This window comes from Siniperca chuatsi, linkage group LG15 (assembly GCF_020085105.1).
Source record: "Siniperca chuatsi isolate FFG_IHB_CAS linkage group LG15, ASM2008510v1, whole genome shotgun sequence".
NCBI lineage: Eukaryota > Metazoa > Chordata > Actinopteri > Centrarchiformes > Sinipercidae > Siniperca > Siniperca chuatsi.
This window is the reverse complement of record NC_058056.1, coordinates 17,898,956-17,915,679: the sequence shown is the minus strand read 5'-3', so window position 1 is coordinate 17,915,679 and position 16,724 is coordinate 17,898,956. Positions and strand designations below refer to the sequence as shown.

Here is a 16,724-nt window from a genome sequence, read left to right as displayed (position 1 = left end):
TATGCAATGGGAAGTGTTATCTGAAAATGAGTATGGTTGAGGCTGTGGCATCCCTTTTATGGTCAAAATGAGTTCAGTTCATGAAGACAGAGAGGTAATTCTGAAAGGGAATCTGGCTTATTCTCATCCAAAGTACAAAAAATCTTTTCTTATCAAAACAAAGATACTCCATCATTCCAATAGCTGTAGATGATACTTTATTGAAGACAGCAACAGTCATACATTGTTGTATTATGTTTGTGGTTGATATTTGTTTTACTCCAAGTTTCAGTTATATTGATTGTGCAGAAGTTCTATTTCACTCTAAACAGACAGTACTACAAAACAAAAACATGATGTATTCATCACTACACAAATATTTTTTTCATCTGTTCGAGTAAGAACCAGTTTCAACATGTTTAGTCATTCAAGAAAAACAACACACAACAGCTTCCTGATAGTTACTATAAAAATAGAAAGCACAGCCTCAGATAACACCTGTAAAAATGGCACCAAATTATGCTTTGTTAAGACAGCCAACCTTGGCTTTGTTTAGCAAAAAGAACACAAATGGAACAGCCCTGAAAGGAAAATACTGTTTAAAGTAATAAAATATGGCATCAAGTTCAAGATTGACAAACACAATATAATGGCAAACAGATAGTTCACAAAAACATGGAGCTGCATAATTTCACATAAAATACTTGACTTTAAATTTTTATGACCTTGCATCTATAATTTAATATACACTTTAATACACCCTGACCCATAAATATCAGTCCAAAAGTCCAAATAAAGAAAGCCAAAATTGCTTTTGCATTACAACAGATGACTTGCAAAAGTTTTCAATAAGCAACATTTTTCTCTTTCTTGCCGAGAGTTAGATAAGAAGATTGATATCATTACGGTAAATATGAAGCTGGTTAGCTTACTTTAGCATAAAGACTGGAAACGGGGAGACAGCTGGCACCTCTAAGATCACTAATCAACACATCATATCTATATTTGTTTAATTCGTACAAAAAACAAAGTGGAAAAACAACAAATTATGGTTTTAAGTAAGGATTATGAGCCAGACTGTTTATCAGATTTTGAATGGATTACCACATGAGATATAATGTGTTGATAAGTAAGCTTTAGACGTGCTGGTAGGCAAAATTTGTTACCTTAGGACAGAGCCAGCCTAGCTGTTTCCACTTCTTGCCAGTCTTTATGCTAAGCTAAGCTAACTGGCTGTTGGCTGTAGCAGACATGATAGTGGCATCAATCTTCTTATCTAACTCTTAGCAAGAAAGCGAATAAGCGTATTTCCCAAAATGTCAAACTATTCCTTTAAGTGGCAATAGGTTAATAAGTGACTGTATAATGGTATGTCTTCACAAAATACACTAAGTGCATGTTAAATGAATTGATTTCCTTAACTGCTGTTTTTGGTCAAACTTTTCTTTGTAGATAGATTTAGATTTCAGTACTCTCAGTTTGTTTAGTTGAGTTAAGGTTGACATTGAAATGACCAGACTTGCCCCACTGCTGTTTCTTCCTGCACAGCACAAGTCTAAACACTTCCCTCGCCCTCTGCTTAAAGCGCTTCCCCACAATCACATACAGGAAAGGATTCAATGAGCTGTTACTATAGCCAAGGTAAGTAGCTAACTGGTTGCCAATGTCCAACACGTACGCCCATGTACATCCAGAAATGACCTCATAATGATCCAAGGTGTCCAAGAAGATCAGAATCTGGTACGGTAGCCAGCATAGAATGAACACAGCCAGAACAATAAGTACAAGGTACGCTGCCTTCCCTTCGACACTTCCTCTGCTGCCTTTTCTCATCTTCTGGCTGGTCCGAAGGACTTTAGTAATGTGATAACTACAGAAGGATACAATGGGAACAGGGATAAGGAAGCCTACTATGCTGACAGTCATATTGTAGCGCAGTCTCCAGCCTTCATGGGGATACTTTACGTAGCATGCGTCAATGCCCAGATGAGGGAAGAACTGGACGGAGCGGAAGAGGATAGCAGGTAAGCTGAGCAAGATCCCAGCAATCCAGATACTGAAGCAAATCCCACGTGCCCAGAAGGCCCGTCTCTCCCATCCCTGGGTTAGGGGTCTAGTGAGGGCCAGGTATCTGTCCACGCTCACAAGCGTAAGGAATAGCACACTGCAATAATAATTCATCCCAATGACAATGTTGATAAGCTGGCACATGGGCTCCCCAAACCTCCAGTGGAACTTGTTGATAATGGTTGCTACCCAGAACGGCAGGCAGGAAACCATGAGGAGATCAGCTGCTGCCAGGTTGCTCAGGTAGATGTCGGCCACAGAGCTGCGCCGCTTCTGGAGACAGAACACACAAAGCACAAAGGAGTTGCCAATCACTCCAAGGAGACAGATGATGGACATGTACGCAGGCTGAATGGTGTAAACCCAGTCCCATGCATCTGTTTGATTGCAGACAAGCTCTGCTCTTTCGGCACTCTCCATAAGTAACCAACCTGCTGAATTGTGGATCACTGTGAAAGCTGTTGCACAGTAACAGTGATTTTAGAGGAAAAATAAGGGTGTGTTCAAAAGTAATACATACAGCATACCAGTAAAACCTTTTAATTGTGTCAACACAGTTTTAATGTATGTGGTGCTACCTTCACGTCATGAGTTGAGTTCCAAAGTGTGAAGGGATAATAGATCTAATGGAGTGTGGATAATGGTGGTTTATCAGTTCGAGCACACACATGCCATCATCAAAAAGGGGAGTCTCAGCAACAGATACTGTATGGAGTATCTGTGATTGAAAAGGACCTGGGCCACACATTCATACCTGCATGGACTTACAAACACATACAGTATGATTGCATACACACAATGAGAATTTATATATTAAGTCCAACTGAAGCTTGAATTCTGGATATATAAACCAAGATGATACCGCAGCTATTGTGCAAATGCTCCCATTTTTCAAGAGAATAGAATAGAATGAAGGCGTCTGGCGAGGTGTTTCTCATGGCAGCTGTTGACTGACATTTGAGGGCCTGCTTTACTAGGAGACACACTGTCAACTTACACAGATGTCTCTGACCCTCTGTTTGTTTGTGCACAGCTTTGTGCCTATCTCTCTGGATCTTCGTCCTCCAGGAAATACTCTGGTCTCTCTCTCTCCCTCTGTGTATGTTTCTTTCTCCTATCTGTGTGAATGGTGTTCTTAAGTTTTGGGTCGTATGTTTGTGTAGTCTGTCCTCTTCAAGGTTCTATGGTGGAGAGGAGGTTGTATGGCTCAGGTCCTATCTTTTTGGCGATACTCTTTGTTCATGTTACATCAACTCCTGCGGAGTCATCAGCAGCTCCTGCACACTCATTGTTGTGTTCATCCTTTCACTGGTTCAGTTGTCAACACTCACAGTAACATATTGTCCTGTGACCTAAGTTCTGTGTCATGATTCGAGTGAAAGGGTGACACTCAGAGAAACGGACAAAGTGCGGAAAGTGTCAATTGTCAATCGGAACCAAAAAATGGAGAATGATAATGTACAGTAGGGGACACTGTCACTGCAGAAAAAATAAATAAAACTTAAAATTCCTTCTTTTTTGTAAGCACAATTTTGATCCAAAAAGTACACAAGTCAAAACAAACACATAAGATATAAAGTATATTGATTCCTTAGCAAATTAATTTTAGAAGAATATATATATATATATATATATATAAGAACTGAGTGAAAAGCATTGTAGTATAATCCTGAAAAGCAGACAAAAATACAAAGAACAAGGTCAAACTGTGTATTTTTGGCATACATTTTACCCTTTTGAGGTAACTTTGTCTGACTGCATGTTTTTTTTGTTCCACAACAATTTCCAGCCCTGGCAGTGGTGGTAAAGCCTGACTCCTAACAAAGATTTCCTGTTTAGCAAGACATGCCTTCATTTTAGGGACAACTAGGGGTGTACCCTTGCCCACAGCCCACAATGAGTCAACATTGGGCCATTAAATGGTGGTGTGGGGAGAAATGTATAATGAGACAACTGATGTCCATTCAGCCAACAAAAAGTAGCATGTTTGTGTGTCACCACTGGAAACTCTTTGACAGAATCATATTTTTAACTCTGCAGACAATGAGTCAGAAACACCAGCAAACACTTAGCAAGCAGTTGTTGAGACATCCACAAAACCATATGTATGTTTTATTTGACGGTTATGTACAGAGAAAAACAAATACTGGAACTATTTACAATCTGAGTTATCAGCAATACAAGACGAATATGAAAACTGCATTTACATAAATTATTTTACAGCAACCAGGCTGATTTTTTACTGCTTGTGGTGTAAGGTGTTATAAAAGTGAGAAAAGCAATTGTGTTTGGTCAGGTTTTCCAGCTTATCATAAGTGACATATAATGAGACACAATACTGGCTGAGACACAATACCACTTTTGTTAGCGATCTGTAACACCTTCTCCAGGAGGGAACATTCATTCAAGCCTTCTATGTCACTGCACATACTGTATAATTACATTTCCTAAAAGTGATATGGTCCCATTACTACACAATTGCATCCACAACAAATGATCAATTTAGCTCATCATTTGAATCATTTACATTGGCGCAAGACTATCAAATGACCATCCACCACAGTTATCTTTCTGCAAAGTCTATTTTTGAACAGTGCTTTTGAAAGCAATATTTTATACCAAACTCTTTATCGTAGAAGACAGTGAACGTGTGGACTCAGAGTTTGCTGTTCTCTTAATGCTCCACTGCTTGAAGACTTCCCGAACTTTTTTCCGGAAGTTCTTTCCTACGATGACGTAGAGGATGGGGTTGAGAACACTGTTGAAGAAGGCTAAGTAGGTGAAGATCTGGTTACAGATTTCTAGGACAGTGATGAGGTGACACCCTCCCAGGACGTCAGCTCGTAAGAGCACGTCCAGTGTGGTGACCACATGGAATGGCACCCAGCAGATCAGGAACGCCAGGAGAACCACCAGCACCAAAGTTGTGGCCCTCTGCTCAGTTTTCTCAGCATTGAACCTCTCTATTGCTTGGATCTTCAAAGCCTGAATAATCTTGACAGTGCAGAATGAGATAATTGAAACAGGGATGATGAAGCTAAAAACGATCAACATCCCATCACAGAGCAGCTCTACAGTGTGGTTTGGATAGTCCAGAAAGCATGCATGTACACCAAACTCAGGGAAATGTTTCACCTCCCTGAAGATGAGTGTGGGAACACTCAGGAGCAAGCCCAACCCCCACATCAGCACACAGCCCAGTTTGGCATATTTTGGCCTACGCATTCTGCCATGGGACATTGTATGCACCAGTGCCACATAGCGATCTATGCTGACCAGAACGAGGAAGTAGATGCTGCAGTAGGCGTTCATCTTAATGCCCAGGCTGACGACTTTGCAAAGGAACAGACCAAAAGGCCAGTTGAAACCGTTGGATATGTTGACAGCCCAGAAAGGCAAACAGGACACCAGGACAACATCAGCAGCAGCCAGATTGCTCAAGTAGATCTCAGCCACAGTGCACGCCTTCTTATGAAGGCAGAAAACCATCAGGACAAACACATTAAACACGATTCCCAGAACCGTGATGAGCAGGATATACACTGGCTGCCTCGAGTTGAGCCACTCCCAAGCATCTGGATCAGGACAATGAGTGCCATTGGTGTTGTTTTGGTCTCCATATAAAGCTGTGGTGCTGAAGTCTGGGGCGCTGTGGAGAACATAAAACAAAGACAATTAAACATTGACATTAAAGCAAAAGTTTCACATTTTGTGAAATATGCTTTTTCGCTTTCTTTTCTGAGAGTTAGAAGAGAAGATCAATACCATTCTCATGACTGTACAGTAAATATGTAGCTGGGGCCAGCAGGTTAGCCTAGCTTAGCATAAAGACACGAGAGTGGTGTTGATCCTCTCATCTAATTCTCTGCAGAATGGGAATAATTTTATTTCACAAAATGTCGAACTTTGAACAAAGACAACATATAATAATAAAAATATATTTCAACCTTTCTTATTTGGAAGTTTTGAGGAAATTTAATTAACTGACATGCTTAATAACAACAAAGGTCATGGTCAAGTACATACAGTAAATACAAAACGCGCTGCAAATACACAGAACAACAACTAAAGTGTTGCCAGAGAACACTAAAAAGTGCTGAACATGGCTTGGACAGCTTGTTGTTGGCATGGTTTGTTTTCTAAAGTCCATGTTTGTGTCTCAAGAAGTTATTGAAGATGGGTCTATGTTTCATCCGCGTTTATGTTGTGGGTTTCTGACTGCTCTACTCTGAGCATTCGCTGAAAAGTGGCCGCTGCATGGACCTCGCAAGAGCTTGCAGAGCAAAGAAGTGAAATTCTAGGCTATCAGTAATTTTAATGATTAGTGAGGACATTTAGTGTTTATGAAATGTTATTTATGTGCACTTGGTCACTCCAATGTTCATAACAGGCTACAGTCTGTCTGTCATCACTGATGAACCTGGTTATTGTATCTGATTAACAGTAGTTTTCCGGCATTGTTTTTCAAATTCCTTCAAATTTACCTTAATTTTCCGTTTCAGAAAGGCTTTCTAAACTTTTTCTTTGAATCTGCGTGCTCCTGGAAGGTAAGTGCATGCTGAAGATCAGACTGTGCAAAGTGGAGAAACAATTGCCAACAAAACAAAATAACAGAAAAACAATGAACGGATGAAACTGACCACTTTTTTAGTGTCCTTTGGAAAAACTTCATTGTGTTGTGTGTATTTGCAGCGTGTTTTCTAAATGCAGCGTATGTGTTGTCAAATTGATGAAGATGTTTTCTTAATTTGCATGTGTTTTCTTAAGTTGCAGTGCATTTGCCCTTATCAGCCACCATACTAACGACTATATTTATAGTATGTTAAGAAAAAGCCCCACAGATTTTTTTCCATTTGAGGTGAAAACAAACAATTTGCTGTTGAAACTGTTAATGTGGCTATACATGACAAAATCAAAATTTTTGATTTCATAAATTAAGTTAATTTTCTTTTAAAAAACACAAAAAAATCACAAAAATAACTTTTGACATTTTAACATTCATTTGACATGCTAAAAATCAGACATACACTGAATCAAATATGTATTATTGAAATTGAAGTTGTTTTGAATCCAATCATACCAAACATTTGATAAAACTCCTTGTAGTTTTTGAGATACAGACATTTTTGTATCATACTATTTTTAATTGTTAGTCACATGGGGTTACTCATTTTGTCACTTTAAAAAAAAACTATTGGTTAATACAGGTTCCTATGATTCCTTGTGACTAACAACTTAAAAAAGTATGTTAACTTAAAAACTTGCACTGTAGCCTCATATTTTGACCGATTTTAAAAATTTCTGTGGATTTGTGCTTAGCTCGGCTAGTTTAAGTGCTAAGCTTTAAGTGCTGTACAGGAAATTATGAATAATAATTCTACTGTAGACATTAGTGGGTTAAAACTATTGACATTTCATTGGTTTATCAATGAATGTTCTTTGTATTTTCCTCTGTGATTATTAAGTTCAACTGTGTGATTTGTTGTTTGGATTGTTTGGATGTGCCTTTACCCACTGGGGAAATGTTCCTAAACATATGAACATTTGTTCATGTTCATAAACAGCCATCATCTTCAAGGGCCAACTACACAACCAATTACAAAATAGAGCGGTGTATTTAAATGCCCATCTCCATAACGTGTCTAACTGGAATTACTAATTGCTGTATTGCAACCTTTAGATGCACCACCTACCTGCCCTGCCTTCACCCAAAAATCAAGTATTTCCATTGTACCTGTGTCTAAGTCACGTAGTACAGTGTTTGCCATGTCCCAATAATGAGCAACAGGATTGGCTCTGTTCACCCTGGGGGTGTTTGATTTTGCTCTGCACAATATGAGATATCATCTTACTCATATGTTTTGCACTGAACCACTAAGTCAAAGTCAACTGTATTTTTAAATGATAGCCAACACATAAGAGAATGTTTTTGAATGTATGAAGACTCAATATCAATCAATAGAGCTGCAATTTAAGAGCGTAGGAGTACACCAAATGTGTCACAGAAGAGTTTGTTTTTGTTGCTGTAAGTAGAAGATACCAGCTCTGTGGCAGTGGGCAAATTGAATGAATAAGCAACTGTTGCAAAGTGCAACACGTGCTTTTCAAAAACCAAACAGTTTGACATTTATAAAGTTTGTGGTCTTTAGTATTTCTTCTTATACTTGGGGCAAAAACTGAGCTCAGATATGATGCACTGCAATCAATGAATTTTTCATTAAAACAAATCTATTACTGATACTTTTTGTGTTTATCAGCATAGAACAAACAAAACATTTAACCAAACTGTATATACCAAAAAAAGAGAGGGGGTTACTGCTCACTGACAAGTAAACATAAACACTGTTTAGAGAAACAGACAAGATGCTAAAAGACATGTCTTTACAACTAGGGATAATTCCAGTTTTTCTTCTCCTGGAGTTTGACTGTATTTCACTGTACTGTTTACTGTTATGTGTCAAGGTATCCTGTTACCTAAAACATCTTAATGTATAATAAATGTGAACAACAGCTTTCTTCACACATGTCAATACATTTTTAACAAGTTTCTGTACATTGTAAGCACAACACTATAAGTTGTCAATTCTCAATGTTTAAGAAGCGATAATGTATCTATGCTAATGTTAAATATTTTACAATATATAAACCAAATAAAGCTTATACCTTGTAGGTTGAAGAGTCATTCCTCCTGAGTAAATCCAGATGTGAAATTTTCAGATTTCCAGCTACACTGCTCCAGTACCCTCCCTTACTCTACTCAGTCTGTCTCTGACTCACTCTTTTAAAGGAATCTGTAATTATACTGTCAGCCAAAACGTCATACTTCAGTCTGCATGCTCTCTTTCTCTCTCTCCTGTTTTCCCCTGTCCTCCTCTTAGTAAGATCATACACGGCATGTTTAAGCTTTAAGCTTTAAGCTCTGACATAGTTAATGTTTACTTGCTTGTTGTTTAATGACTGGATAAAGACCTCTGGGATTGTAAATGTGTTCAGATACAGCCAATGTTGGAGGTGTTGAAGGATTTTGCTTTGTGTTGAAAAATTTAAGTTTTTTAATCTTTTGTTTTCAGTATGCAGCCACTTGAGCTGGAAGTTAAAGTTTCAAAGTGGGTAGGTGTTGTCTGTCTTTGTGTAAATACACTGTATTGTGTGAAGGTATTATTGAGAATTTCAGTAGGGTTTAAAGCACAACATTTTAATGGCTTCAGAAGTGCATTATGATAGGGATGTTGTTACACAGTGAAACCTTAGGTTACTGTGGGAAATCTAAAACTATGGGACAGAAGCACTGCTTTAAAAAACGCAAAGTAAAGCCAGGCACTGCGTCGACCAGTTAAATACTTGCAAGCACACATTCCTGACAGATCTTTATAATGTGATTTTCGTACGAGGAATAAAATGATTGTCGTTTCACAAAAGCAATTTGCGAGCACTGCTTCCTGAATCAAATTTAATCGTGTCGTTTTGGGTTTTTTTTCGTTTTGTTCGCCTGAGCTCCTGGTAAGAATGGGAATCGACTTTGTCAGGATCATTTATGCACATTGAAGCTTTGACATTGCTGCTGCTATGTACAGTCTATGATTATCATTTCAAGCTCTTCTCCAAGGTGAAACATCAGGCTATCACAAGACATTTGAAAAAGCATGGCCTACCTTCCACCTAACATGCCCTGCATGTTGCAAGTTGGACATGAGGATGTTCCTGTTTGTCCTGTGCACACGTGTCTGTGTGTGTATTACTTACAATGTGGGTAGATGGACCGGTGGCTCATTCATCAAGTCTGTGATTATCAGCTCTTATATGAGGACTGAGATTTCCATTTATCTCAGAGACAGCATTTGGATGATCAACATGCAAATTTGAGAGACATCAGATCTCACAGTGCAGCTAAACAGGGAGAATGTAATTTAAACCAAAGGCCATTTTCAAGTTAGCATTGATTATAATAGACAAAGGGCTTAAAAGCAGTCAATACTGTGTGAAAACTGATCTGGTGTGTCATATTCATGTGATTAATGTCCAGTAAAAGCATGGCCATGATTGTGAACTTCCTAAAAATAATGTTGCAATGATGAATTTCAGTTTTGCCACTTCCTGTTGGTCCTAAACACACACAGACAATGAAGGACAACCTCATGATATTCTGTAATGTATACCTTAGAAATGTAACTGTTGTCACACATGAACCCTTAACCATATTTTAGGGAAAGGTCGGTAATCTGAGGTGGTATCCAGTGACCTCAAAGTGACCTCTAGCAGGTGGGAGCCCAGTAACCAGGCTCAAGCAGTTAGCATTCAGTTGTAGATTTCCAGCTGGTGCTGGCGCCAGCCCACCATTAGTTTCCCACGGCAGGTCATAGCAGATTGTCTGTCATACAATCTAATAACAGCGAAGTAATGAGACTTCCTGGTGTTGCAATGGAGATATTGCTTCCTCCTTTTCTCATCCATCCTTTCTTTGTTTCTTGAAATGATAAGAATAAGAATGTTTTTATACACTTGTATGACTGATTGGTCTATGTACCAATGAATGTACTGTACAGTATATATTTTCCACTCATAACACATTCCCAAGACATTTCCTTGGAACCAAATCCACAACAAGGGAAACTGGATATCCAAACAACAAAACAAAAGTAGTAATGCAACACATTTAATACAAACAATTGAAGTAGTCTAATGACCAGGATTGATATCAGAATATTTTAATTTTGATATTCATTTCAAGTTATTTTAGTTTTGGATCAATATCAATCCAAGGACATTCCCTCTTGTTGCTCTGACAAATTCAACTCCTCAAGAGACTTTGACTTTAGACTGCACAACACTTGCTTGTTCTGCTTGGTTTCTTCATACTATTTGAAAGAATATTTGAGCTTCTGTCAACATCCTCACAGATCAACATGCCTCTCAGGTCACCTGGTTTGGCAATAAGCTCTGTTTTTTTCATCATTATCTTGCTGAACTTTATTTTGTTTCAATATTGCTTTTGTGTGGGTGGTTGTCCATATATTTTGACAAGACTTGTCTTAACTTGAGGACAATAGACACAAATAGCGTTAATTAATCAATGAAGCTATTTTGATTTGTGTTTACATATAGAGACAATTCTTGAGGTCCCCTGTAGCATGTTGCTTTGGGATGTCCTATTTGAATAACAATTGATCCACAAGCTATTTCCCCCATAAACCCCAAAAGTGATGTCTGGGTATATGACTTGTTATGACTGAAGTATAATTAGTGCAGTGGAAGGTACTATTTGGCTGCATCAAGTATTCCAGTAGGCTGATTATAAAACTGTTAAATGAGGCAAAGAAGAAACAAACTGGAGGAAAAGGTTAAAAATATTCCCACAAACAACTGCAGTAAATCATTATTTTGGCACTTAAAAGTAGAATTACTGCACTTCTGATAATGTTTTGAGCCACAAAATCAATTGCACAAACTGTCAGATTAAAGATATATAATCCCTCTTCTTAAGAAATGTCCTACAGCAAACAGTTTTATTTATCGCATTGTTTTTACAGAATGATCTACACCATTGCTGCCCAGAAATACCTCCTATCTTTTCGCTCATGCTCTCAACGGTTTTACCAGCAATTCAGTAACAATACCAAAACACTGCCAATGAAAACATTGATGTAAGGAGTTTTACTGTGGTTTGTCATCTGAAGTCATGTGCATGTTCCTATGTCCTGCTGCAGTATATTATGGACTGGTGGAGAACTGAACTTGAAGTAAAATGGTGTAGCTTGTCTCTATTGTACTGTCGACAGTTTTCATTAGAAACTATTTTCTACTGAACATAGAAAGTGTTGACAGTAAGGTCTGTGGTTTATCCTGACTAACCAAAACATTGTTTCTGAAAATGCAAGCAGCTGGGTTTTTATTTCAAATGTAATTTGCCAATGATATGAGCACCACAAACACAATTCCATTGTATTGGGGTGGCAACAGATGTCAAAGTGGTGGTTATTGCAAAACCTTAGCAAAAAAAAAAATCTGCCTGGCTAGATGGGGTTTTTTGTAATATGACCCTTTAAAGCATTATACCCGTGTCCAAAAATAACATTTATTTGATTTAACAGCCTTGTCACTTTAGGCTAATGTGTGTGATTTAAACCTCTCCTCATCCCAATCCTTCATAAGTTTATAGAGACACTCTGAATCCTTTACATAGTAGACTTTGAAGTAATTTATCATAGAAAACTGAAAGGTCCTTGAGTAATCATGAAAACAGACTACCACTCTGTCAGCTGCTGTTAGTTATGTCTCAGTAGTGTGTAATGAGGTATATAAAAAACGTCTGGACGCGAGGGCGGCAAGGCTCATGCTCCTCTTCGAAAATAGTCAGTTCATTTCCTGTCTCCTTCTGCTTGTCTCAATGTTTTTTCCACTCTGTGAGCTCCATTTCTTGGTGCTGATCCCAGCCCTGTTCCCTGTTAATAATTCCTGACAGATTTGAGACAATAGGGTACAGCTCCTCTAGTGTTGTTTATATATTGTTTTCACAGATGTCCAGTACAATCAGGGCCTTTGAAAGGCGAGTGAGTGAGGGCTTATGTGAGGTGGAATCAAACCAGCCCCAGGGGCTGACGCTGGGAGTGGCCCAGGGCCTCTGCGCTTGTCTGAAACCACTAATGCAACTCTGACGAGCACTGTGTGATACCACTAATGCAGCCAGCCATGGAACACAGAGCCGTTTCCTTAGAAATCAACCCCTGTTTTTAATTTTGTGTGTCTGACTGCTCAAATGTTCCTGGCAGGAAAAATACACAGACCACCTAATATTGCTGGATTAATCACAGACAGATACAGTAAAATCAGTTGTTTCTGTACACTAGGGTGCGACAGGTTTTGGAAAATGATGTGTCTTCGTTCATAATTTGCTCCCTAGTTTCAAATGCCTTATCTATAATTTTCATCTTGCTTTCAAATAAAGACAACGGAAAATGAGCAAATCAAATGCGAGGAAATAAAAATACGATTTAATTTCACATCCCTTTTTCATATTAACAAACCAGCCATCACAAGACATTATGCAATAGATTGAGTCAACTACCAGTGGGCGGCCGCAATCCAAACGTCTGTTTGAATTTGAGTTTTGTTTTCATTCCGTGATTTGAACGTCAGAACAAATCAAAAACATTTAACCTACACCAGGAAATCTGTGGTGAAATTAATGTGTTTATGTGCAACGACCGAGCTGAAAGCGTATGTTTCTGGCCATAGTTTAGAGAAGAAGTGAGTGTGTGGGAGAAAAGCCACTTGATGGGGAATAAATATTTGATCATTCAGCGTGGTTATGACTCCAAATGATTTTAGTGATCTATGTAACTTCTCAGTGAGCGTCCACTTTGTGATCATCTGCAAATGCTATTAAGAAATAAGAGAATTTTCTGTAAAACCACCTCAGCAACACGCTATCTTTTAAACATTTTATTAAAAAGCATAGTGTAAAATATGACACAATAGAGACTGTTTATTAAGAGAGAACTCAGCTTCTGCTTCTGATATTTTTTGAGATTTTCCACCATTAAAGGAATGTCTGATAAGTAAAAACTAAAATGCAATGTAAGACAAACAGATAACAGGCATGTCTTGTCTTAGACAGTTAAGTATTGTGTATTTTTATTCTGATGCCGACTGACTACATGGCCAAAGTTAGCCTCAGAGGGACAAAAGAGATGACTGCTTGTTTTACTGAATGGCTTTTGACAGTTTGGTGATACTTACAGAGAGGATTGCAACGACATATCACTACCTTGTCTCCTTCAGATGCCTGAAACATCTCTTCTATCAAAGGAAAACTTTTAGAAAACCTGATGCAGGGAAAAAAATAATGTAACGGAATATTTTGTTAAACTTTCACTCTTTCAATCTTCATGTAAATGCAATTAAGTTACTTCTTAACCATGTAAAGTATTACTACAAAATTGAACTATACAAATAAAAAATGACAGTATATCTGGTTACATAGAGACTGAGACAGATAGGGAAAACCCCATTACATAATGCACATAATCTATTTCCTTCAACTCGTTCCTCCTAGTAGGCGCTACACAGCACTGTGCGTCAAAACAGACACAGAACAGTCTCTTTCCACACGCCATTACACTCATGAACTGTTAAATCAGCCATATTATATTACAGAGCAATGAGCCTAAAATACAAAAATATCTTTAGTACACACACACACACACACACATATATACAGTATATACGTACATATACATTTATATATGCTAACTATGCTAACTTATCACAAGTGTGAGTATATTTAGAACTACACAAAAGTGAAGTCAAATCCCTGATATGTTTGCACTTTGCCAATAAAGTTGATTCTGATTCTACAGTATACATAGAGTAGTCTATGTAATGTGTGTAGTGTACACCCTCATCATCTTGGAATACCATCTGAAAAAGTTTAATTTGGAGCCCTCTACTGGATGAAATATAAAATGTTCTGAGCCTTGGAAATGAAATAGACAAAACACTAAAAGGTGAGAGGACAGCCGGTCCTCCTCTGTTGAAAACACACGTACATATGGAAATAATTAATTAATACTTAAACACATTGTGTCCATGTGACTGTCATCAGACATGATATGTATCTGAGGTTACTGAAATATTTGGTTTGATGTGAATTTGATGATTTTTGTCTAAAATCTATAACATACACTATAGCTTGCCTTCAAACAGTGGTGAATGTAACTAAGTACATTTACTCAAGTACTGTAGTTAATTTTAAGGTAATTTTAAGGTCAATTTTCTGATACTTTATAATTAAAGTACAATATTTGCCTCTGAATTTTAGTGGATTTTAGTATAAAGTAGCAGAAAATACTCAAGTGAAGTACATATACCTCAAAATTGTACTTAAGTACAATTAACCACTTAACAGAGTATTTTTTACACTGTGGTATTGCTACTTTAAATTAAGAAAAGCCCTGAATACACTATGGCCTTTAAGTCATGCAGAAATGACCTTACAGATGTCTTGAATCATAAATAAAATGGTAGATATAGGAATTGCCAGAAACAGAAAACAGACTCCTGGCACACTTGCCAACATTTCAGAGTGAACTACAGATGACAAAGATCAGCATTGATCAATCTCTGCTCTGCTCTGAGTGAACACCTGTCAGACGTTCATCACCACACAGAGAAATGGACAGAGTTTTCCACTGTTAATCCTGAACCTTTTCCTCCCCATTCTCTTGCATTTTTTCTCTTCTCAATCATCCTGACATTTTCTGTCAGCCTGTGCATCTGTCTAGCTGTCTCTATACTTGCCTCACTCTCTTGTTCAATGGATCCCCCATTAGCCCCCAGAGCAGTTTCCACTGTAGTTTTGGCCAGCAACCATGTAAGTGAGACTCAACTGTGTCTGCCACTGGGCGCATCAAGCAACCGCAATGATACATGTCAGTCTCCATGGTGACAGGCTGCATGTTCTGTATGCTCATATCCAATCATATCCAGTGTAGTGACAGAGCTGTGGCAGTGGTCTACTGAGGGATGAGAGTCTTATTCCTAGGACTCCTCCATTACTTTCTGAAACTTATGTTTAATGTTACGTCTGCTATACAGATCAGGTTCCTGCTTATAGATTGAACGTCATATTCACTTTGTGATTGAAGAAGTTGAAGAAGTGCCTGCAACTTGCAAGTGCTTCTTTGTGTTGTTTTTCCAGTATGTATATACACACAGTATATATATTTAGCCATGCTAGCAGTGTGGCTCAAGGAATGACAAAGTTGGTCAGTCAGTCCACCATTGTGGTCGAGACTGAAATATTGGATGGATTAGCATAAAAATTTGTACAGACATTCATGATCCCCAGAGGATGAATCCTACTGACTTTAATGATCCCCTGCATTGTAAGTACTGTATCAATCTGTGCCAACTTGCTTAATAAAAATGAAGGTTATATTAAAAAAGTAATAAGCTTAATATATTGGAGATTTGGCTTACGGCACAGGTGGGCAGGGCTGTGTCCATCTTGTTCAAAGGGCAGCTTCCTCATAAATTCCCCACTTTCTAAGGATGTTTTCTATATGAGATGACAGGCAGAGACAGATAATTTGTCTGTCCTACTACATCATAGAAAAGTGTGAGAGAGAAAGAGAGAGACCCAGCCATCCACTCAACAGCGATACAAAATCAAAAGAATAGGGCTCCTGTCGGATGACGGGCAATGCTGAGCTCCCATCATGGAGTAACAGTAATGAAGCATTTTCACTGAGGCTGCTGCAGCATCAGGGGGTGGTGGAGCCACCAGGATTGCATTAAAGACTCTGTGTTCCCTGTTACACTTGACACACTATTTACCATCCCATGCAATTGGAGGTAGAAAGGAAAGCTTAATGCAGAAACGGATTACATGGGACTTCTCTTAAATTTCGCCCGTGTCCTAAAATTTCTTGTGTCCTAACAAATGACAACTGGACTAAATTAATCAGTGGGAAAGCTTTCAATTACAACTCCGATTATTCAGAGCTTTAGGTGATGCTCTGTGAGCTCCTCATCAGAGGATATTAGCTGGATTGACAGGCATCATTAGAGGGTATGTTCGTGGGTGTGTTTGTGTGTGAGAAAGAAAGGTGGAAAGAAGAAAAACCCAAGAAAGAAACAAGCCAAATTGAGGTCCAGAAATGGCTGCCACAAGCTGAAGG

At 38.3% G+C, this 16,724-nt stretch overlaps 2 protein-coding genes across 2 annotated transcripts; both read right to left on the bottom strand.

Annotated features, from left to right (window-relative positions):
* Nucleotides 1-186: 186 nt before the first annotated feature.
* LOC122862011 (B2 bradykinin receptor-like) lies at nt 187-3,604 on the bottom strand. The gene has a single exon (XM_044167162.1). It carries the CDS (start codon nt 2,464-2,466, stop codon nt 1,438-1,440), a length of 1,029 nt encoding a protein of 342 aa, XP_044023097.1. The 5' UTR covers nt 2,467-3,604; the 3' UTR covers nt 187-1,437.
* A 521-nt stretch (nt 3,605-4,125) lies between these two features.
* Nucleotides 4,126-8,843, bottom strand: LOC122862010 (B2 bradykinin receptor-like). Its single transcript, XM_044167161.1, has 2 exons — nt 8,710-8,843; nt 4,126-5,695 (listed from the first exon to the last, which is right to left on the bottom strand). Exons 1-2 carry the CDS (start codon nt 8,727-8,729, stop codon nt 4,660-4,662), a joined length of 1,056 nt encoding a protein of 351 aa, XP_044023096.1. The 5' UTR covers nt 8,730-8,843; the 3' UTR covers nt 4,126-4,659.
* Nucleotides 8,844-16,724: the final 7,881 nt, after the last annotated feature.

Excerpts from the sequence above, each read along its gene's own strand:
- LOC122862011 (XM_044167162.1), bottom strand. The coding sequence starts at position 2,466 with ATGGAGAGTGCCGAAAGAGCAGAGCTTGTCTGCAATCAAACAGATGCA.
- LOC122862010 (XM_044167161.1), bottom strand. The coding sequence starts at position 8,729 with ATGACTCTTCAACCTACAAG. Across the intron at positions 5,696-8,709 it reads ATGACTCTTCAACCTACAAG|CGCCCCAGACTTCAGCACCA; the intron begins GTATAAGCTTTA and ends TGTTCTCCACAG.